At 27.9% G+C, this 25,939-nt stretch overlaps 2 protein-coding genes and 1 long non-coding RNA gene across 3 annotated transcripts in view; 2 read left to right on the top strand and 1 right to left on the bottom strand.

Moving 5' to 3' along the window:
• The first annotated feature begins 1,124 nt into the window (after positions 1–1,124).
• On the top strand, positions 1,125–6,378 carry LOC149033765 (uncharacterized). Its single transcript, XM_089173997.1, has 3 exons — positions 1,125–1,264; positions 3,788–4,226; positions 5,108–6,378. Exons 2-3 carry the CDS (start codon positions 3,840–3,842, stop codon positions 5,351–5,353), a joined length of 633 nt encoding a protein of 210 aa, XP_089030123.1. The 5' UTR covers positions 1,125–1,264; positions 3,788–3,839; the 3' UTR covers positions 5,354–6,378.
• On the bottom strand, positions 1,470–12,310 carry LOC149033764 (uncharacterized). The gene is made up of 2 exons (XR_016177142.1): positions 11,979–12,310; positions 1,470–1,818 (listed from the first exon to the last, which is right to left on the bottom strand). It is a non-coding gene; the product is annotated as an uncharacterized LOC149033764 (long non-coding RNA).
• Positions 8,663–25,939, top strand: part of LOC149033763 (muscle-specific protein 300 kDa-like) — a 28,635-nt gene continuing 11,358 nt past the window's right edge. The window contains 11 exon segments of the mRNA XM_089173356.1: positions 8,663–10,030; positions 10,033–10,716; positions 18,304–18,365; positions 22,154–22,249; positions 22,345–22,428; positions 22,532–22,624; positions 23,803–23,826; positions 24,114–24,292; positions 24,596–24,998; positions 25,135–25,281; positions 25,380–25,917. Coding sequence (XP_089029482.1) covers positions 9,928–10,030; positions 10,033–10,716; positions 18,304–18,365; positions 22,154–22,249; positions 22,345–22,428; positions 22,532–22,624; positions 23,803–23,826; positions 24,114–24,292; positions 24,596–24,998; positions 25,135–25,281; positions 25,380–25,917 — 2,413 coding nt within the window. The 5' untranslated portion in view covers positions 8,663–9,927.

The following is a 25,939-nucleotide window of genomic DNA, read 5'->3' as shown; positions in this document are numbered from 1 at the left end:
TATATATATACAATACTTTTCAATTTAAAGTATATGTTTTATTTTAATAAATTAATTTAACGTTTGTATATGAAACTATCTATGAAAAAGATAAAACTTTACTATAAAGGTTTTTTTTTTTATCAAAGTATTATCTTTAATTTTATTATTAGACAAAATAATTAGAGATAATTAGAATACTTAAAATAAGATATATACGTTTGTAAAATATCTATTATAAAATAAACATATATATATATATATATATAGTTTCATATAAAATATCTTGAGAGAACAATAATTGACATCAAATTATCCTAATATTAATTATAACAAGATCAATCATATGTTTAACAATTAAATCAACGACATTCTCCTTTCTCTCAATGAATTATATTCTTCATCCAGAAACGACCAAAATTATCGATGATCTATAAAAGAAAGGAAGACGAGAACGTTAAGCCACGTGTCATCATCATCAAAGTTAAAAAGCGTAAGAGAAATATAGGGCGGTTACGAAGAAAATACAAAAGTATTAGTATATGTATATGTATATACATATACATATACATATATGTGTGTATAAGAAAGAAAAAGAAAGAGAAATGTATAAGAAAAAGTAAAGAGTGTGTGGATGAAGGGGGTAAAGCAAAGGAAACGAACGGGTGCTGCTGTTAAATCGTACGTCGAATGATGCCAAAGTTAAATATAAAAGCGCCGGCAAGCGTCGCGGCGCCCACCGTGGACCAATGACGCGGATGTTGAACAAGACAGTCTCTTCATGAACTTGGTCACGGACTAGAGGTAGACGATTCGGTTATCCTTACGATATAAAACACTTCGGTTGGTTTTTTTCCTATTTTTTTTCTTTTTTTTTTTAATATAATATTCGTCGCGATACGAGTTTACTTTACCCCCATTTTTTTTGTTCTGTTCTTTTTCATCATTTTTATATTTGAAAAATTTATTCGACGAAGTTTTGGTGTAAAGACAAAGTTATATTTTTTTGCTGCACCCCCTCCACCCACCCACCCACCCACTCACTCTTCCCTCAGGATAGATTGATCACATTATTATCTGTAAATTGTAAAATCAAAAGGAAGAGGAGTAACATCGGATTAAAAATTGTATCATCAGTAAAAGAAAAAAAGTGCGTTATAGGAATTTCGTTTTTTTTTTTCTTCCTTCCCCAGTTTTCTTCGTGTGAATTTATTTGAACGGAACATTTGTTTAATTTCATCGTTGAGATTACACACCGACCACGTTTACTTCGAGGATTTGTTCGGTGAGTATTTGGTAGATCTTTACCATTGGTAGATCTATAAATTTAATTGTTTTGTTAAATAAGTTTTGTTTTATGATAAAATAATCATAGATATGGAAATATCATCAAAGATTCTATTTTAAATAAATATTACACATTTATGTTTATGATTTAGTTGAGAATAAATTTCTATGATAAAATAATAATCATTTGATATAGATATTACTTTAAATAGATATTACACATTTTATTGCTATTTGAATATATATATACATATACAAAATGTTAGATATTTTTAATTAGATCGTCTGTTAGCGAATAACAAAATAACTATAAAAACATGTTTGCAACATCATTGTGATTCACGTGGGTGAATGTTAGTCGATGGATCAGCTCCAATAACTTGCCCATTGCTGGGCCAATGTGAGCAACCTCTGTCAACGACATCCGTTCCGAACTGTACTATTTCTGATCACCAATTCGGCAGAGATTTTATTTTTGGACTCAGCATCTGAGGTCCAGGATCCAGAGACTGGTACTACGCCGTTTTATGTCTCTTCCATCGAATAATCCATCTAAAAATCGAACAATTCATTTTTCATTCAATGTTTCTTACAACGTAATCTAATTCTATTGATATTTGCTAAAGTTGAGGACAATGAAAACGATAACAGTAAAACGTGTATATACATATACATTGAAAAATGATTTTTAAATTATATAAATCATAATTATGACCTAAATATTTAATATTTAGATTTAAATAAATAACGTTGTATACAATTCGCGAAATTATTTTCAAATTTTTTTTTTTTTTTTTTTTATATATATATATATATATAGTGTAGAACCAAAAAATACAAAGGTGTATTTTGTAGGAATTATAATAAATGAGTCGGATAATTAATTTGATTATTAATTGGAATAATATTGTGATATAAATTTTGCAAAAGGTCTAACCATTCCATTATATTTATTTGCGTCATTGGTTTAATGGGTCATGGTCATAATCATGGTGGGTAGTACTCAGAACCGACTGACTGACTATCTTCAGAACTGGAGAACGTTTTTGAAGAAACGTAATATATTCCGTGGAAATTAATACTGATACCGAGAATAATGACAGCATGAGAGATACAGAGAGATAGAGAGAGAGGGAGAGAGGGGAGTAAAAAAATTGCACACGTGTACACACGTGTCTCTAAAGATGTGACTGGAAGAAAGGAAGGAAGGAAGAGAAGGAAGGACAGACGATTACGGGTGCTAATATGTGTGTCTGTCACTTTCTAAAATATCTGATGCACTCATCGTGAATATACCTGGTGGTGGTTTGTCGGACACGCGTGTGTATAACCGTCGCAGCACTTAAAAATAGAAATGCCACTATATTTAGTCGGCCTACACTCGGTATCCAACAGGGAACCTTAAGGTTTTCCTCTTATTCAATACTTTTCAAGATATTGTTAAATAATTCAATGATAGTTAAGAGGGCTTTTCATTTTTATGCACCGTATATAAGATAATATGTATTTGTTCCGCGTTGTACAAAGAAAAAAAAATAGGATCTATTTATAAATGTTATAATACACACACACATGTATAATGTGATTCGTTTTTTGTAACTTTATACTTTTAAGATAATAAGTTCCTTTTTACAAATGTTTTTTATGTTTTTTTTTTTTTTTTTTCAATGAGTACTAACTTAATTATTATGATAATAATTATGAGTACTATATAATTATCTAACTTAATGTGAATGAACTCATTTTTTTTACGCGTATATGTCATTCAACTTCCAGGTGCCAAACCTTTTGGTATCAATGAACTCTATTTTAAATTTAAATCTGAAGTGCAGAAATTTTCATCTAAATCATATCTAATTGTAAAATACATTTAATTTGAAATCAGAGTACACTTTGTCAACAAGAATATTTATTTTTTTTTTTAGATTATAGAAAAATAAGTTAAATAATTAATATTAAATTTTTGATTCAGGTTTTGTTAAGTAATTGATTGCAATATAAATTCATGACAATGACCTTGCTTTATCGATAGAAAATTATCTAAATTAATCTAATCTATATCATACGTATATATTTGATGACATGACATTCTGATTTCATATTAATATATATATATATTAGAATCCATAAAGGTAGACGATAATGATGTAGGCACCTATTTCAAGATACTTTTGGCCTGGAGCCATCCAGATCTACTCATCTCACTGTCACTATGCGACCGAGAGCTTGGTCGATTGGTTTCTTTTACAATTAGAACGTATAATAAGTACACAAATCATTCTACACACATATATATATATATATATATATATATATATATATATATATATATATATATATATATATATATAGTCATACACAATTATTCAATTAATCCTTAGATCATTTTAATATTGAATTTAAATAGAAAATTGATTCAATTGTTAAATCATTTTATTTGATAAAAAAAAAAATGATTTTTTAAGTAATTCAACGTTTTATCTTCGTAGAATTGGAATTTATTATTGTTATTATTTTTCAGTGATGATAGAAATCAAGAGGAGGTGCAAAACATTTCGAAATAGTTAAACGTAATGTCACAGCACCCGTCTAGACCGCCAGGAGGAGGTCATGGACCTCCCCCAGGCAGTTCCTCAGGTAGAAATAATACGCCAAGTGGACCAAACACACCCACACCATCGTCTAACATGTTCAAACCACCTTCGGTATATTCGCCCTCCTCTTCTCGGAGACCACCAACACCTATCCATCATACTCGTCCAATGTCACCACATTCATATCCTGGTGTAGTCCATTCAATGAGTCCTGTACCAATTGGAATGCCAATTTCACCTGGTATGTCACCAGTTTTTGGATATCCAACTCATAGTTATATTCAATGCCCAAGACCACGTTGGCCATCTTCTATTGTTCAAGGAAATCAATCACCTAGACCGTTTATACCTGTACAGGTTAGCAATGTAAGTATCAATAATTAACTAATTGTTATATTCGGTATCGATCATAAATCAGACGAAGTTTGACTAGGCTGTTTAGGCGCTTGAAAATTAGGATATACAGGACAATCATCTTACCGGTAGGTCCTTTATGGTAGGGAAACGTGGTGTCACTTACGTTACGGGACAAAAAAGAAATTTAGGGTTTAGAAAATAAAGTTGTTTCGTAAAATGTTCGGTGCAAAACGCGATGAGGAGGAAACGGGCGTAATGGAGAAAACCCCATACCGTAGAAGTACACCGATCGTACAACAAAACCGGACATCATTAACGTCGTAAAATCACGCCGATTAAGATGGGCAGGTGAAGTGACGTGCATAGGGGTGGATCGAACGGGAAAAGACCACTAGATAGACCGAGACATAAATGGGAGGACAATATTATTTGGGGATCTTAAAGAAATGAGCTACGAAGACCGCGAATGAATGGAGTCGAGCTCAGGGACGGGGAACACTGATGGGTTTATTTGCGTATTTGCGGCAATGAACTTTCGAGTTTCTAATGCCAATTAATAATAATAATAATAATAATTGTTATATTCAGTGTTAGTAGTTTTCACGCTATCATATCGTTAGTTCTTCAAATATACAGTTTGCTTTATCTTGACATTTGGTATCGATTTACGTATAGCAACATGCTATCATATTGTTTGTTAGTTAGTCAGATGATACTGTAATGAAAATTTATCAAGTTTATATTTCATTATTAACATTATGCCGTCCGCACGTCTAATCTAGATTTTTTTCCGAATGGTACCACGAATGGAGTCACGATAGGAGAACGTCATAGTGTTAAGAATGAATGTTTAATTAAATAAATAAAATATTATTTTGTAATTTATTTAGAGTCCAATTGGAAGTGATACAACATCACCAGTACCCTGTGGACCACCGGAATATTTGATAGCACCTTACAGATCTGGTGATTACGAATACATCGGTGTACCATTGGATCATACACCGGTTGATGAAGAATCAAGTGGTCCTAGTACTGCAGAAATTATTGCAAGTCAAAGTCAAGATTATGTTGATGAAAAACTTGCTGAATATCAAGCAACCATACAACAATTACAAGGTGAACGTATTATTTAATAATAATTTTATTCTAATCATTTGTGTGTGTGTGTGTGCGTGTTTCAATGATCCTGATTGAAGTTTAAAAGTTTAAAATTGCATTTCTCTAAGCAATTCGACATCCTTATGATAGAACATAATCAAACTCATACGTAACTATCGTGAAACCAATTTATCACCACTTGTTGCTCAAACGTCATTTCAAATTTTGCATTTTGCTAACAATAAGAAGACGTTTCGTATTTTTAGAAAATTTTCATTTATCTGTTATTTTATTTTTTTTGTTTGTTATTTTTTTAATCATGAAAAATATAATCGAATCTCGTACGATTATTTAAAGAAGACAATATTTAAATTTGTAGGTATGTAAAAAAAATAAATTTGTGTAAAATAATCGATTGGAAAATTCATTTTCTTTTGAAGTGAAAACTTCTTTAGAATGGGAGTGATCTGAAAAGTAAATAAACGGAAACGGAGCTATGTAACGAAGTTATGAAACGGTTCCCATACTAAATAATAAGAGAAAAAGAGACAAACATAGGATTTAGACTGAGAGGGAATGAGATGGAATATAGCTATCCAGTTTTTCCTATTCTCGGTCTCCTCTTTATGCTATGCTTCGTAGTTATCGTTCCTGGTTGTATATGTGTGTGTTTGAGTGCGACTGCATACTACAAAGCGTAAACACACATATTCTTGCGATACTCGAAATATTTGTAGGTAGGAGCGATAGAAGGGTAAAAGAATAAACAGAGATAAGCACGTAGGTATGCGACGAAAGTATAAGGTTCAAACGAACCGACGGTCGACATAAACAAAGAAGGTGCGTGGTATGTCTTTTTTACCAAACGTGTCATTTCTTTTCTATTTAAAAATGTTTCTATTTTATTCAGAAATTATTATTAAATTATTTATTTCATAAATAATATTCTTATTAATGATTATGAAATATATAGATTAAAATAATTGTATTGTCTGCAAAATTTTACAAAAAAAAAATTGATTATAAGCTACATGAGAGAAAAAGAATTAGACAACATTGTAGAATACTTTTTTTATAAATATACAAAGACATGTTTTTTAATTATAATGTTTGCGTATTTAGAAAAATTTATACTATAAAATAGAAAAGTTTATAAATACAAGAAACTCGATTACGAGGCATTTAAAAGAGGCTTGTTTACGAGACTCTTCTACGAGGCATTTAAAAGAGGCTTGTTTACGAGACTCTTCTACGAGGCCTAATTAACCACACCCTACGGACTTATCGGAAAGACCCTACGGACTTATCGGAAAGACCCTACGGACTTATCGGAAAGACCCTACGGACTTATCGGAAAGACCCTACGGACTTATCGGAAAGACCCTACGGACTTATCGGAAAGACCCTACGGACTTATCGGAAAGTACTTTTACCGCGGTTCTTTCCAAAAATTAGAGAGGTTTTTTCCGAAAAGTAGTGAGGTTTTTTCCGAAAAGTAGTGAGGTCTTATCCGATAAGTCCGTAGGTTCTTTCCGATAAGTCCGTAGGTTCTTTCCGATAAGTCCATAGGGTGTTTCCGATAAGTCCGTAGGTTCTTTCCGAAAAGTCCGTAGGGTCTTTCCGATAAGTCCGTAGGGTCTTTCCGAAAAGTCCGTAGGGTCTTTCCGATAAGTCCGTAGGGTCTTTCCGATAAGTCCATAGGGTCTTTCCGATAAGTCCGTAGGGTCTTTCCGATAAGTCCTTAGGGTCTTTCCGTAGGGTCTTTCCTTTCTCACTACTTTTCGGAAAAAACCTCCCTACTTTTCGGAAAAATCCTTACTACAGAGGTGTTTACTACACTAACAGAGGTGTTTAGTTACCATGCATTTTTTAGGTACCAGAATCAACTCGTCTCATTTTTTTGAATTGAGAACTTGCTTGCTGTGTAATATGTTATCTATTTATATATGTTTTTAATAAAACGTTTAATAATTTTTGAATGTGATAACAGTAATATAATAATAATATTATAACAAATAAACCCAACAATTATCCTACTCCTGATATTCTGCAGTCGTCTCTTTCTCTCGAAACTTAGTTTTTCGAAGGTTTCACTTCTAACACGTGTGATCTGCCCACATGATATTTTTTTTATTTTTTTTTTTAAAGTAATCCAAACAATGTGTTTTTAATTTGAAATAAAAATTTTCTTATTGCATTACTAATTTTTAGATGCATAAAAAGTAAATTTGTAAAATAATCGATTGGAAAATTCTTTTTTTATTTTGTTTTGTTTAAGTAATCCTAACAATGGGTTTTTAATTTGAAATAAAAATTTTCTTATTGCATTACAAATTTTTAGATGCATAAAAAGTAAATTTGTAAAATAATCGATTGGAAAATTCTTTTTTTATTTTTTTTGTTTAAGTAATCCTAACAATGTGTTTTTAATTTAAAATAAAAATATTATTATTGCATTGCTTATCTTGATACGAAGTGAAGTAATAATTTAAACGTTTGACACTTTAAGTACCAATGATAAGAGTGGTACAAAAGTAAAAAAAAAAGTAATCAAAAAATAATAATAAAAGAACACAGTAATCGAGTCCAATCATCATCGATATGAAATGGTCGTGTTCGTCAAGTATATCTAAGAATATATATATATATATATATATATATATATATATATGTTTTATTACATACTATATGTATTTATCTTGTTTATAGATAAATTATGATAATTCGGGTAGGAAGTAAAAAAAAGAAACAACAACAAGTTGAAAAAACAAGTAGAGTTTCATTCGCGAATTAAAATTCTCATTGCCATCAAGTTACGATCGTAACCGATTATTATTATTATTATTATTATTATTATTATTATTATTATTATTATTATTATTATTATTTTTGTTTACACGATTAGTATAATAAGTTATATATTACTGGTTGTTTATCGAAATGATATAAAACTAGTTTGATAACAAAAACTATGATAAATCGTACGTTTAAATAAAAAAAAATATATATATATATATGTGTGTGTATCTTAGTTTGTAACACGTTTTAATTACGTAAATAATTAATTAGGGTGAAATAAAAAATTCATACATGCGTTTTATTGTGTTACATAAATATAAACTGCATAATAGATTGTTTTTTTTTCTCTAAAATTTATTAGAAATTTAATAAATATTTAATTAATTAATAAAAATAATAATAATAAAATTATTATTATTATTATTATTATTATATAATTAAATAAATATTTAATTAATCATTTAGAAAATATTAATGATAAAAAATTATATGTAATTCTAAAACAATTATACAATATTAAAATTATACACAAACTTTTGGTTAACCATAAAATAATTAATTTAGGGTGTTAATGAAATCGAAAGAAAAAAAATACAAAAACCAAATAACTAAGAATAATAGTAGAAAGAAAGAAAGAAAGAAAGAGAGAGATAGAAAACGTAAGGATAAAAGGATTGATCGAGAAGGTTTCATGTAGGAAACGTAAAAGGGTGGGAGTGGGTGGGTTTTGAAAGGAAGGGGAAATGCCGGTTCCGACGCCGACGCTGTTGTCGTCGTCGTCGTCGTCGTAAAGTTTACATTTAATACGAATACTCAACTCGTTAATAATCCTAATTCATCGTCATTGCATTTATTATTGTCCCTATTATCCTTATTGATCATATTTATTATTAATCGTTCATTTCAATCGTTATCATTGCAATTGCAATTGCAGACGTTGTTGTCGTCGTCGTCGTCGTCGTCATCCTCCTGCTCCTCCTCCTATCTCCTCCTACTCCTCCTCATCATCGTAGTTGTGTTTTATAGTAGTGTTAGTAACGGAGAACGCAAACGGTGGGACCTCACAAACGAGGTGGAAGCCTTTAACATCGTTCGACGAACGAATGTGGCCTCCAGTATCGAACCGACGTTCGTCGTGCGCAGGCACATAGTACGTTCCTTCATATATATATACATATATATATATATTCAACATACATTCCATAAACTCAGACACGCACGCGCAACATTTACATAGGTTTACGTGCCATCTCCAGAGAGTACATATAAGCTGAACTTGTGTGTATGTGTGTACAATTTAACCAGAGAGACATATTATTTAAGTGAAGACACAAAACTGAGCCGGGTTGGTTTCATGTGTTAACAAACACCAGTCTAACAGTTAACATAAGCAGCAATAACAACAGCAGCAGCAGTAGCAGCAGCTGACCCTGCTATCGATGAGGACAACTGTACGAGGTGGTGTCGTAGTCGAGAAGGGTGCGGTGTCAACCGGCCCGTGAAGAATACTTACTTTTCTTTGTCTGTTAGACTCATTTTTTATCTGTTATCCTTGTCTGCATAATAACGTGTGGGGTGTGGTACACCGGTTAAAACAGGTGTCTACTCAATTGGTTTTTTACCTTTGTGAAAAGAACAACTTTGAGGCAGAGAGAGAGAGAGATTGTAAATTCGATGAGGAATAAACAGGTTGTGATAATTGGCGTTTGTAAAAAAAAAAAAATCTTCGTCAAATTTTTCAATGAAATTTGATGGAGTATAATATAATCGAGTAATATAAAGATCACGAATCATAATAATAATAATAATAATGTCGCAAAGATCAACACCTACTAGGGATGAAGGTAGTAATCCTGGTAGTCGTCAGGATAGTCCTAGAACACCACGTGGCGGTAGACTTAGAGATAGGGTGAACTTTTTGAACAAGTATGGACCGGTGGTGGTAGTAGTGCTAGTGGTGGTGGTGGAGGTGTTGGTGGTATTGGTCGAGGTTCACCAACGAGTATTGATGAACCTATTGACGAGGTTGATTCATCATCATGTTCACGTAGTACTCGTACCTTTCGTTCGAATTATCCACCTAGACCATCATCAAGGGCCAGCGATTCTTCGTTTGAGGAAAGTTTCGAAAGACTCGTTGAAGAATGCGATCTTAACGGTGCTAAAATCGTGAAATTTGAGAAGGTAGTTGTGAAAAAAAGTAGCAGAGAAATAATATCACCAATTGTAACAAATGATGATCCTAATATTTCAACTGGTGATCCAATACAAATGACGGAAATGAGTAGAACACCGAGTGAGGAACACGCCCTAGAAGATTCGGCATATCAGAGTCACAGTCATGGTGCACAAAGTCATTATAGTGGTGGTAGTAAATCAAGCTCGGTAACATCAATTACGAAATTTCCATCGGAAGAAAATGTATTTCATAGAAGAGGCAGCAATTCAATTCAACAACATTTTTCATCTGACGATAGTAAATCACCGTCAGTTTGGTACGCCGAATATCGTAATCAAAGTTTCCAGAATGTTGCTGCTAAAATGGAACACCTACGTAGCAGCAGGAGCCAATACGATGCGCATATAGCACAGATCAAAGGTATCTTATTTGTCCTTTGTCGTCCCTTTTATCCCCTTTTGCCATTTTTTCTTTACTTTCATTTCATGCTGAAACGTTTTCTCTTATTCCTTTTTTTTTTTTTTTTACATCTCAATATGCATACTTTACACGTGGGTGTAATGGTCAAGGATTAACTTCGAACGTAGGTGAATTTACGTTTTGCGAATCCTTTTTACCATTTTTTCATGAGTATATAATGTTTTTTTTTTTATATTTAATTTAATTTATCAGTTATAAATCAATCTTTCTTTCTTTCTTTTTCATTAAATCATGGGAACGTTCTGTGTATTTCAGAACGTAGAAAATGTGTCGTAAGAATGTGCAAGCTCGCATTGATTACAAGGCTAGCAAATGGTGATATATATCTATATATGTATATATATATATATATAGATTCGAGTCCTTATTGGTAAAAAAATCTTTCTATTTTAGTTACATGTCCTTTTTTTAATGATCTGTTTCATATCGAAGGTTTTTATTCGTTTGGTTTTATTATTAGGAAATTATTATTAAAGTTTTATTGGGTAATACACAAATTCTCTTTCATTGATTAATATACACATATATATATATATATATTAATATGTATATTTGTATTTGTCATTTTTGTCAGGGTACCACTTAGAATATACGCAATTTTTGTTTATCACGAATAAATTATCTTTGATAACGTTACGATCGTATCAAATCTAAGATTACACGCGTAACAATAACCTTACGTAATTTTTTATTTATACCAACTCTCATCTTTCATGTTATTCTTTTTTATTTTGTCATTCATCAATGCATAATTTATAACTTCGACCTTCGAAACAGGTAAAATATACATATATACATATACCATGTGAATCTTGACATTATCCAATTTCAATCTTTCACCTTAACATACATACATACACACATAAACACGTTATTTACCTTTCTTTTTCTTTTTCTTTTTATTTTTAAACCATCAATTTAGAATAATAATTGCATTTAATGAAGTAACCAATCGTACGTTGTTAAAATAATAATAACACGTGTAATAAAGTGTCAAACTGTTAAATAAGACACGTGGTTGGTATCTGAATGATAATTTTTTTACTAGATTGTTTACAAATTCAATCCTACACACGTTTGTGGTCAATTTAAGATACACACATAGTAGACAAGCAGACAGACAAGCAGACAGACAAACAGACAGACAAACAGACAGACAGACAGACAGACAGACAGACAAACAAGTAGACAGACAGACTTACTGTATAAATCTCCTCGTTCTTTTCCTCCTCTTTCTCCACCACCTTCTTCAATGTGTGGTAACGCCGCTAATGGTTAAAACGGTGACGTAAGCGAGCAACGTCAGTTCAAGGCTATCTCCTTTCCTATCTTCTTGGTCGAATCGTGCTCGGATAATTCTTTTACCAAATGTGTGATCCATCCAACACAACATAACACAAATGACATTACTTACCAAAAGAGAAAGATCTATTTAAGTAATGAATGATCTTTTCGTAACTATTCTCATAATGATCTTCTTAAAGAAGAAGAAGAAGAAAAAAAAAGTAAAAAGTAGAAATTAGATAAAATTATATAGTAGTAAGTATAGTTGTTGATAGTTTGTAAATGGAAAAAGTATAATAATATAGTTTCTGAAATAAAACTTTTCTTATTTTAATTAGTAAACGTTTAATTAGATCTTTAATTTTTTTTATTTGATTTAAAAAAAAAATAGAAAAGAAATCGTTTAATAATTTAGTTCGTTTATAAAAACTAATTAATATAGTATTAACAACATATATATATATATATATATATAATGTAAATATTGTAATAAAATAATATAATATAATATAAAATATGTTATTAAATATTTAAAAAAATAATATAATATACTATATTAATATATTATAATTATTTATATAAATAAATTATATATATTTTATAATAATATAAATAATTAGTACACAATATGGTTTTATGGTTTTGGATTTGTTTTTTTTTTATTTAGTTGTTTTGTATTTAGTATTTATGGTAATGAACTTTTGAGTTTCTAATGCCAATTAATAATAATAATAATAATAATAATAGAATTAATATAATAAAATTAAATTAATATAATATAACAATATAATAAAAACAAATTTGAATTACCTTTTATTTTCATTGGTATTATATTTTATTTTATTCGAATTGACTTTTATTTAAAAAAAAAAAACAAACAATTTATATAAATTTTAATCCCATTTTAATTTTGTATTGTATTTTGTTTGATTCGATTCGATTCGATTTGATTTCTTTTACCAGTTTGACAAATATGTAATCACAGTGATTGTTGATTTGCTTATTATCTCTTTTGTGAATAAACTATTATTATTATTAAACGAATAATACGAACGCGAATGTTTAAAAGGTTTGATTGTAGTCTGTAAAGAAAAAAAAAGTAAAAAGTCGTTTATCAGTTAAGTTGACGGTCCAATTGGGTCGATCGATAAACTTTTGTGAAGAGTGTCCTTCTCTTGTATGTATGATATTGTATATAACTGGACATACATTCATTTTCCAAAAGAAAATACATATACATACTGAATATACAATGTTAGATCAAATTTTTTTTATTCTATTATATTTATTTTTAACTAAATGTAATAGAAAATTGTCGATTTTTTGATTAAAGGTTCTACACAACATTATTATTATCATTATAGTGATATGTTGTTATTATATTTAGAATTTCTTGGTAATAAAATATTTCAAAAGGATTATTATTATTATTATATAGATCAAAAGATAATGATCAATGCATTTATATCTATAGCATGAATTACAAAGGTTGAAACTAAATTTAAAAAATAGAATTAATAGAAATGAATTTTAAATGAATTTTTTATGTTTTTTTTTTTATTTGCATCATTTTATTGAGAATTACAAGTGTCCATAATGAAAATTGAATTTTAAATTAACGCGATGTTTTTTATTTTATTTTATTTTTTTTTAATTTTTTTTTTAATATAACGATCAATGCATTTACATCCATAACATGAATTTCAAATGTTGAAACTAAATTTAAAAAATAGAATTAATAGAAATGAATTTTAAATTAATTTTTTATGTTTTTTTTTTTATTTGCATCATTTTATTGAGAATTACAAGTGTCCATAATGAAAATTGAATTTTAAATTAACGCCATGTTTTTTATTTTATTTTTTTTTTAATTTTTTTTTAAATATTTTATTTGCATCATTTCATTCAGAATTATAAGTGTCTTTATTTTTATTATATATTTTAATATATATATAAATTACGTGTCACGTTGTTTGTCCGCAATGGACTCCTTAACTATTGAACCGATTTTAATCAAATTTTGCAAACTGTATGCAGTTTTATCCAACTTGAAAGATAGGATCGTTTATATCTCAATTTATAATCGCAATATTATTTTATTAATCGCGAATTATTTGTTTATTAACAAAGAGTCATGATTATCTCTGTTAGTTCGATAAGATTCTAACAGATGGCGATAAAAGGTAATTCGTTGACTTAAAGACGTGTGTATCGGACTGATTGTGGGACACCCCTAGTTTATTATATATTATATTTAATAGATATTTTATTACATATTATATTTATTACAATATTGTTTTTATTATTGTATATTATCTCGTTTTTTTTTTATTTTTATTTTTCATTTAAATAATATTTGTTTCATATTAGATCGTGAATATTTCGTTGCAATTTTGTAATAATTATATAAGTATTACGATATTATAATTTATTAATTATATAAAATATTATTATAAATATTATAAAATATTAATTATATATATATATATATTTATGTAAATGTAGTTTTACATGAAATTGAATATACATAATTATACCTTCGTGCATTTGCATGCACTGTAATTTCTACAGTTCGTTAGTAAACATACATGTGAATCCTTTTACAGTAAATTTACACACATAACATGCGATCCTGTCATGTCTTGCAGTTTGTAAAATGTCAATTATCGAATACAATTGTCGAATAATGTCTTTAGTTAAGACCGATATGATTTAATAATTATAATAATTACAATAATGAATACAATTGTGACAGGTAGTTAATTGAAATAAAATCGTTCGTATTATTGTATTATGTTATTTGTATTATTTATAGATTACTTTAGTTAAAATGATCTTACACTTTGTTTTCTTTTCTTTTTCTTTTTTTTTTTTTTTATAATTGAGAGAGAAAGAGTAGAAAGATCAGTTAAAGAATGTCCTTAGAATTTTGTTGATAGATATATGTTTTTTTAGATCAACCGTACAAAACATACAGAAATCTCATAATTGTGAAATATAATAAAAAGAATTAATATAGAATATTATATTATTTATTAATTGATTGGAAGAATTCTAAAATGATTTCTATAATTAGATTTTTATATTATTTTATATTAATATCTGTTCATTTTGAAACAAGTTGATAATTTACAATACTACTATTATACTACTATTATTCTGTTTTTTTTAGGTCAATCATAAAAAAAACATACAGAAATCTCATAATTGTGAAATATAATAAAAAGAATTAATATAAAATATTATATTATTTATTAATTGATTCGAAGAATTCTAAAATGATTTCTATAATTAGATTTTTATATTATTTTATATTAATATCCGTTCATTTTGAAACAAGTTGATAATTTACAATACTACTATTATACTACTATTATTATAGATGAAAATTTAAATGATAATATCTGTTTTTTTTAGGTCAATCATATACAAAGCATAGTTTGTGAAATATAATCAAAGTATTATACTGAATATTACTAAATTATTAATTATATATGATTTCTAAGAAGAAATGTTTTAAAAATTGGTTTCAAAGTTCATAGTTTCTATATATCTGATTGCAAGCGATAGATAAATCAATCTAGTTTCATTATAAAATAATTAAAATAGACAATATTAATGTCTCGAATTTATTTTTTATAAAAAAAAAAAACAAAACAAAAATGTTTAAAGGTATTTTATGCGAAATGAAATGTCAGAAAGTATTCTTTTTTTTTTTTTTACGACGTTTTAATTATTTCCGATTGTGTTGTTCATAGCCACAGAAATTAGGAACAGGAACATTTTAGGTAAAATAATTTCAACTAACAACAAGCCCATCTCATCTTTTTCTAAACATTTTGTGGCCTCCACGTATTATTTTTTTCTTTTTTCTTTTTTTCGTTACTGTTCGAGTGTAGTAGCACAAGAGCACGAAATATCCTGTTCTATTCAGTATCGTCACGCAAGCTTAAAATCACGAATATCCTTTAAAGGATCTAAAATTAAATCGATTGAGAAGTTGTACCTTGCACATTTCCTTACTAAAGAAATAATACAAATCTTTAAAAGTACAAGGCATAAAAGTGACACGATATCGATTACAACCCTCCCCCATTCCCACCACTTAACCCTCTCCCTCTGTTGTCCTTTTATAAGAAGTAATCTAACTCGTGATTAAAAATTGGGGCCCAAAAAACAATTAGTACGAACCTGACATTGTAATTAGAAATTTAGGAATTGAAAACTATTAGTGGTTAACTTGTGGTTAATCTGTGGTTAACTTGTGGTTAACTTGTGGTTAACAACTGGTTAATCTGTGGTTAACTTGTGGTTAACAACTGGTTAATCTTAGGTTAATTTTTGGTTAACTTGTGGTTAACTACTGGTTAATTTGTGTTTAACTTGTGGTTAACTTATTTTAGATATTTTTTTTGTACTTTATTCATTTATAATAATAATAATAATTATTATTATTATTATATATATATATATTTCCAAATTAAATTTAATAAAAAAGAAAACAAAAAAACAATCCATTATGCAGTTAACAGATTTGTACTTTTATTTTTAATTTTTTAATTTTTTTTTATTGCACAACCAAAATTGAAATACTAAAATGTCTTTTTTTTTTTAAATGTGGCATGTTCGATTACTAACATTATTGCGTTTATATAATTAAAAATAATATAATTTACGTTTTAAAGAAGGTAATATCATTAAATACGACTAATAAGTATTCATAAACAAGATAATGAGATAATAATTGCATGGAAGAAAATATAATGACGTTATAAAGCTACTGATCATTCTTAGTTAACACATTTCATTTGAAAATAAAAAAAAATAAAATAGAAATTTACGATAGTTTCTAATATACTATGTTATACCGTGTGTATCTATGCGTGACTATCAATGATTAGAAATTGTAAAAGAGGTTACAGACCCGACGTTTGTGATTTATTTAATTTTCCCCCAAAAAAACTTGTATCGACAATTTTTAATGACAATTTATACGAAATATTTTACGTGACTAATTTTATATTATATTATATATATATATATATATATTAATTGGAAAATAATAAAAAAATAATAAATGAGATAAATAAATCGTAACTTGTAACTTGAATAAATGGTAACTTCCATTTTAAAGATTCACCATTACGTATAAACAAATTGATGTAAACGTTTACATAATAAAAACGTTTACATAATGTAAACATTTTTACATAACTTTCATTTATAGAATTCTATGAGAAAACTCGTCATATATATTATAGTAATTCATTTATTTATAGTATTATTTATATATGTCAATATACCATTTAATACTTTACTGATTTAATTAACAATATTTTATATATATATATATATAATAGTTATTTAATATTTAATTAAATAATATTTTGAATAATTTTTCTTTTTTTTCTTCTTAAACGTCAACAAAAATATAAAACGTTATCGTGTGCACTGTAATAAGAATATTTTAAAAAATAACTACAAAATAATAATAAAAAATAATTAGTTAATATACGTACGTGTAAAATGGGTTGCATATAAGTTGGGTTAATTTTCAATTTTCTATTTTTTTTTTTTTACAAATCTATATCATATAAAATTCTCATTAATTATTCATTGTCTTAAACATTATATTTGATATTATAAATTATCATTGATGTTTATGCAATTGGGAATTACGTTTTATCGAACTATCAAGATTTTTTTGTATAAATAAATCTGGATGAAATCATCGTGATATTGTTATCTAACCAATGAATAAATTTTCTTTCTTTTTTTTTTTTTTGCATCACTTTGAAACAGATAAATAAATAAGTAAGGCGTAGAATATTGATAGAAAATCAATGAACAAATTTCATTATTAGTCTACGTTTAATTCAAAACGTGTTCAACGCATTAAACGTGTTAATTTATATTATTAGAAATATTTTATTTAGTTAAGGAATAATAATAAAAAAGTGTATATGTTTAATAAGTACATTGGCGTGAAAGCAACTTCTATGCGAAGGTGACAAAACATGACGGCATATTTAAAAATAAAAAGCGTGTCTGTCGTAATTTGTTCCGTCAGTATTGTATGACGTAATCACTTTAAACGAAATTTTTATTATTTTTCTCCCTTGTTTTTTTGTCTATCTCATCAAAAAAAAAGGTGTCAATAGAAATGCAGATAATTTACATTAATTATATTTAAAATTATATTATTGTAAATAATGAAAAAAAAATACTAATGTTTGTTTACAGATGAACAAGAACGCGTACAAAAGAAGACATTTGTTAATTGGATCAATTCTTACCTGTCAAAGGTAAACAAATTTGATATAATTATTACACACATATTATTTATTATCATTATTAAATATATATATATATATATATATATTGTATAATATATTTTTTATATGTTTTTTATTTTTATATTACATATATTTATATATTCTACATATAAATATTTATTTAAACAAGTAAACAAGGTCCCATAAATGATATTATTAATTACACTTAATAATAAAATGTTATTAGATTGTTAAATATATTAAGTAATAATATTAATAATAATAATAATAATGAAAAAGAAACTTTTTTGTTAAAATTTGCTAAATTTTGGATAATAACCCCTCAAAAAGTTTTCATACTTATGTGTGTATGTGTGTGTGTGTGTTTACCACTCTCTCGTATATTTGAAAACTTAACCTGTCGGTTATTATAATACTTGGACTTGTGCACGATACCACTTTACTATGTCTAATGCTGAACTTAGAAACTTGCTATTAAAATTAAACAAGATGAGAGTTCGAAGTTCATTTGAAACTACACATGATAGTTATATAGTCAAAGTTACTTTGATAAAACTTACTCGTTATACTATTTTCACGTTTCTTTTTCATTTCTATAAATAGAATATTGATCACACTTTCTTTTTTTATTATTGAAATAATATTTTAATAATCTGATAAATGAAATATATAATACATTTATTCATACATTATTATAATATGACAATAATATAAATAATATATATATATATATATATATATATAATTTAATAATTTTTTAATTATATAATTTATAATACTTAAGGGGACCTTCTACTCTGAGCACCTAAAAAAAAGGCTATTTTCGCGAATTTTTTCCAAGAAAACTATAAAAGATATCGATCTAAAAGTTGTTGGGTTTGTTAAATTGAGTCTTAAACTATATAAGTGAATTTTTATTTTTTCATTTTAATTAATTTTTTATTGCAAAAACAGTAGTATAAAAAAACACCTTAAAACTTTAGTGCTTTGGTAGCTCCATCAGAACTTGAGAATGGCTTACCTGAAACATAAAAGTAAAATGGTTTTATATTCTGTATGACTTCAGCTACAAAGTGACAGTTTTATATAAAAATTTTATTAATAAATAAAAAAATGGTGGACAAATTACAAAAAAACGTAAATTTGACCTTTTTTTATTGTTTTTGACTAAAAATAAATAGTAAAAATTAAAATATATTATCGGCCCATTACCGGCATTTATTATCGGCCCATTACCGGCATTTATTACTGGCCCATTACCGGCATTTATTACTGGCCCATTACCGGCATTTATTACTGGCCCATTACCGGCATTTATTACTGGCCCATTACCGGCATTTATTACTGGCCCATTACCGGCATTTATTACTGGCCCATTACCGGCATTTATTACTGGCCCATTACCGGCATTTATTACTGGCCTATTACCGGCATTTATTACTGGCCCATTACCGGCATTTATTATCGGCCCATTACCGGCATTTAGTATCGGCCCATTACAAATATTTAGTATCGGCCCATTACAAATATTTAGTATCGGCCCATTACAAATATTTAGTATCGGCCCATTACAAATATTTAGTATCGGCCCATTACAAATATTTAGTATCGGCCCATTACAAATATTTAGTATCGGCCCATTACAAATATTTAGTATCGGCCCATTACAAATATTTAGTATCGGCCCATTACAAATATTTAGTATCGGCCCATTACAAATATTTAGTATCGGCCCATTACAAATATTTAGTATCGGCCCATTACAAATATTTAGTATCGGCCCATTACAAATATTTAGTATCGGCCCATTACAAATATTTAGTATCGGCCCATTACAAATATTTAGTATCGGCCCATTACAAATATTTAGTATCGGCCCATTACAAATATTTAGTATCGGCCCATTACAAATATTTAGTATCGGCCCATTACAAATATTTAGTATCGGCCCATTACAAATATTTAGTATCGGCCCATTACAAATATTTAGTATCGGCCCATTACAAATATTTAGTATCGGCCCATTACCGGCATTTAGTATCGGCCCATTACAAATATTTAGTATCGGCCCATTACAAATATTTAGTATCGGCCCATTACAAATATTTAGTATCGGCCCATTACAAATATTTAGTATCGGCCCATTACAAATATTTAGTATCGGCCCATTACAAATATTTAGTATCGGCCCATTACAAATATTTAGTATCGGCCCATTACAAATATTTAGTATCGGCCCATTACAAATATTTAGTATCGGCCCATTACCGGCATTTAGTATCGGCCCATTACCGGCATTTAGTATCGGCCCATTACAAATATTTAGTATCGGCCCATTACAAATATTTAGTATCGGCCCATTACAAATATTTAGTATCGGCCCATTACAAATATTTAGTATCGGCCCATTACAAATATTTAGTATCGGCCCATTACAAATATTTAGTATCGGCCCATTACAAATATTTAGTATCGGCCCATTACCGGCATTTAGTATCGGCCCATTACAAATATTTAGTATCGGCCCATTACCGGCATTTAGTATCGGCCCATTACAAATATTTAGTATCGGCCCATTACAAATATTTAGTATCGGCCCATTACAAATATTTAGTATCGGCCCATTACAAATATTTAGTATCGGCCCATTACAAATATTTAGTATCGGCCCATTACAAATATTTAGTATCGGCCCATTACCGGCATTTATTATCGGCCCATTACCGGCATTTATTATCGGCCCATTACCGGCAGTTATTATCGGCCCATTAATGGTAGTTGATCATTGGCAAGATATATTTCTCTATGTCTGATCCTCCGAAAAATATACCTGACAATACGAAGGATTATACAGATTACAATAAAAAAAACTGCTTGAATAAACATTGAAAGAGAAAGGGATTGAACAAGATAAGAGTCGTCCGTGCGCGCCGAACGCTCAGGAAAGCGGTCCGAGGTAGTTACGTTCAGGCACCAAAAATGTAGTTAGAGACATCGGATCTTTTTGAAATTTTAACACAATATTTCTACATATATATACATTCGAAAAATGTAAAAAAAAAAAAAAAAAAATTTTTTTTAATTGCAGAGTAGAAGGTCCCCTTAAGTTATTTGTTTAATAATATTATTATAACAATAAAATAATGTATGAATAAATGTTTCAAATGATAATATTTAAATAATAAGTTATAAAAAGTTAATAAACAATAAAAAAAATTAATGAATATATTATAATATTATTTAGAAAAAAATAAAATTAAATAGGACATTTATTATATTATTATAATATTATTCACTGAATATAATGAATATACAGGATGACCTGTAACTAGTAGTACAAGCAAATAGGGGATAATTATAAAAAAAAAATTATTAAAAAATATAGAATAAATATTTTTCGTTTAAAGCTTAGTTTTCGAGAAAATCGACTTTGAATTTTCGCAAAGTACGCGTGCACTTGATCGTGTCTCAGAATAAAGGACATAGGAACATACAAGCTTTATGGAAAGACCCTACGGACTTATCGGAAAGACCCTGCGGACTTATCGGAAAAAACCTTATTACTTTTCGGCGTACTTTACGAAAATTTAAAGTCGATTTTCTGTAAAACAAAGCCTTAAACAAAAAATGTTTATTATAAAAGTTTTTATTATTGTTTGTAGATTTATTTTTCATGTAGAATCACCCCATTATCGCTTGTACTATTAGTTACAGATCACCCTGTTTATTTATTTAATATAATAAATGTATTCTTTTTTTTTTATCATTAATATATATTAACATTTAATTAACTGTAGCGAATTCCACCACTTCGCGTTGACGATCTAATCGAGGATTTGAAAGATGGTACACGTTTACTCGCTTTATTGGAAGTTTTGTCTGGTGAAAAATTGGTAAGTATTAATTGTATATTTATATATACATATACATTTGAAAATAATTAATAATTATCTAAGGAGGAATATAATTTTTCCTAATTTTTTTTTAGCCGGTGGAAAAAGGCCGTAATTTAAAAAGGCCTCATTTTCTTAGTAATGCGAATACTGCTTTACAATTTTTGCAAAGTAAAAAGGTTCGTTTATTAATTTGAAATCTATTATATATTACATATTTAATCCTGTAATAATTAATATTATTGTTATTATTATTTTTATTGTTTTTTTTTTTTTATGTAGATTAAATTAGTGAACATAAATTCGTCCGATTTAGTCGATGGACGTCCTCCAGTAGTGTTAGGCTTAATATGGACCATCATTCTATACTTTCAGGTATGCTTTTTTATTTTATACAAATTAATGTAAACAAGTTTCTGCAAATTATGCAAAAACAAACTTCTCTCTATTTTTGTATGCGATAGCAGCTTAATCATAGAGCTCGAAATACATTATTTTTAATACAATACAATCATATATATAAATATATATATATATATACAATACATGCATGTATACATGCATATAAGTATACATATGTTACTATTAAAGTATAGAAACCAATTATTTTACAGATTATTTATAGTTAATATATAAATTAACTAAGGTAAATTCGTTTAAGTATTTGAAAATTATTTAATTTTCTAAATTACCTATAAATAATTTGAAAAATCATTTATTTAAATAATTTACACGCTTATCTACTAACGTTTACAAATTTTTAATAAACATATTTATTAATATATATTTAACAACATACAAATTTTTAATAACAATATATATACATGTATATATAAACAGGGTGATCTTTAACTGGTGGTACAAGCAAAAAGGAGGTGATTCTGCATGAAAAAATAAATCAAAAATATAGAATAAATATTTTTCATTTGAGGTTTTGTTTTCGAAAAAATAAACTTTGAATTTTTGCAAAGTAAGCATGCTTTTGATCATGTCTCGTTATAACGGACCTACGAGCTTTTAAGAAATATCCATCCTTCGAACTTTTCGCAAATATCCAACCTACGAACTTTTCGGAAATACTCTACGAACTTTTTGGAAATACTTGTTATTCTATATTTTCGATTTATTTTTTTCATGTAGAATCACTCTCTTTTCGCTTGTACCACCAGTTACAGATCATCCTGTATATTTATAATATATGAACAGCTTTTCATTTCTAATTTAATTAATAAAATAGTGGACTAACTTGTGATCCATTACAAGATTAATTACAATTTTCATTTAAAATATAAACAAATGTGTTTATTATTACAATCAATAATTAATAATTTAACAAGGTTAACAAGTTAAGTCTACAGGTAGTCGTTTACAATTTTAAATTGCTTTGAATTTTGGAAATCACTAGCATACGCTATATAAAACACGTCCCCTTTATTTCTAATTATATTTGCACTTAATTATTAAATGAATTAATTTAAACATTCACACATAAAGTGTTTATTTTTAATTTAATCAATCACTATTTGCTAACTTTATGTATTCCAATAAACAAGCTACGATCAAAGGATCGAAATAGGGTGAGTATGTTAAAGTAAATCGTAAGTTTGGTCAAATAATAATTAATAACAATCACACCGTTGATATGATTTTGCAGTGAACATTTTTGCACGTGCATGTCATTTATTTACGCGCATTATTGTATTTATTTTTTTTAAATATATATATATATATATATGTATATATAAATACACACGCTAGAAAGAGAGAGCATATTTTTCAATTGAGTTGTTTGTTTTATTTTAATGAAATACATCATCATAATAGTTTACAAATGAAATTCTGTTTTGTTTGTTTGTTTTATTAGATCGAAGAAAATACAAGGGCTTTGGAATATCTTGGTCAAACTTGGGGTAGTCAAAGTAGCCTTGAAAGTCTTGGTACACAAGGTTCTGCTGCAAGTGAAAGAAAACGTATTAGTAGTGAAAAATGGAAACAAGGTGCAAGAAAAACTTTGCTTCAATGGGTCACCAATACTCTTCCCAAGTTAGTATTTAATTGAAAAAATTTCACGTGGTACCACGTTGGTGCCATGCACAAATTATCGTGCAAGAGATGAAATAATTTGTTATAATCATATATTTTTAGTGTATTAAATAAACTTGTGTACCATCGGTGGTACACGTGGACTGAAGAACAAGTTTAACGTGTACCACCGGTGATACACGTGGCACAGAACATGTTTATTCAAATTTATATTCAATATTCAATTTATATTAATAATACTATTAATTATAATAAAATATATTTAATTAATATTGTTTCTTTGTTTGTTTTGTATTTTTGTAGAGATATTGGTATACAAGTACGTGATTTTGGTGAAAGTTGGAGAGATGGTAATGCTTTCTTAGCTATAATCGATGCTATCAAATCAAATCTGGTGAACATGGCAGCCATGAGAGAAGTAACTAATAGAATAAGATTAGAAACAGCTTTTGATATTGCTGAAGTTGAACTTGGTATAGCTCGTCTGTTAGATCCAGAAGATGTTGATGTACCACAACCAGATGAAAAATCTATTATGACATATGTTGCACAATTTTTACATAATTATCCGGATCCTAAAAGTACCAATCCGGATTCACTTTCATCTATTAAACAAGAATATGATGATCTTCTTAATTGGCTTAATGATAAGATCAAATATCTTGAACAACTTGATAAAACTAATTCTTTTCCAACAAATTATTCGGTATGATTTTTAATTATAATTCTTTACTTTTATGATTTTTAATAATGATTTATTTAAATATTAAATTATTATCTTACAAGACATTTGGGATGTTTTATAAACCTTATATTTATATGTATATATTTTTGTTGTTTAGAAATATATTTCATTTAATGAAGAAGTTGAAGAAAAAAGATTGATTTATAACAAATTACAAAGTTTGATAACTACACCTTCTATAATAAATATTACACGTGATTTTTTGAAACATATACAAACATTATGGAAAACCTTAGAATTGCTTGTAAGTATTCCCAAGATTCTTCTAATTGTACTTTTATTGTTATACAAGTTTACTTTAAAAAATAGTATTTATACAAATTGATTCCAAATTTTTTGCAGATGTTGCATTGGGTTTGGTTATTGGATTCTGCATTACCTGGGGATTTAGGTTTAACAGGAAGATGGCTTGCACGTGCAGAAGATTTGTTAAATTCTGACGGTGACATACCTGAAGAAATGACTGAAGAAACTGCAAATATTATTTTGAAAAAGTTAGAAGATCATGCGAAATTTTTCTCAGAATTACCAACGATGATTAAAAAATTCGAATTAGCCAAACAACAACAACAACAACAAGTTTCACGTGAACAATTAGAAAATATGACAAAACGTTTCAATGATTTACCATCGAAAATTGCCAAACGTAAAATCAAATTAAAATTCCTGGAACACAAATGTTGTCTGGTTGCATTCCTATATTTATTGGAAACAAAATTGAAAGGATGGAATATTAAATATGGCAATGAAGAACAAGTTTTACAAATGTTGGAACAATATAACAATTTTGTTTCTAGAAATAGAATTTTTCAAGAATTTCAAAAGGCCTATTTAGATATGCAACAAGTTGTTGAAGAATATAAAAGAGAAGGTGACATAGGTAATAAAATAAATATTATATA

Source organism: Polistes dominula, unplaced genomic scaffold (assembly GCF_049000335.1).
Source record: "Polistes dominula isolate Pdom_NZ unplaced genomic scaffold, Pdom_raw_medaka contig_29, whole genome shotgun sequence".
NCBI lineage: Eukaryota > Metazoa > Arthropoda > Insecta > Hymenoptera > Vespidae > Polistes > Polistes dominula.
This window is presented reverse-complemented; position numbering and strand designations above follow the sequence as displayed.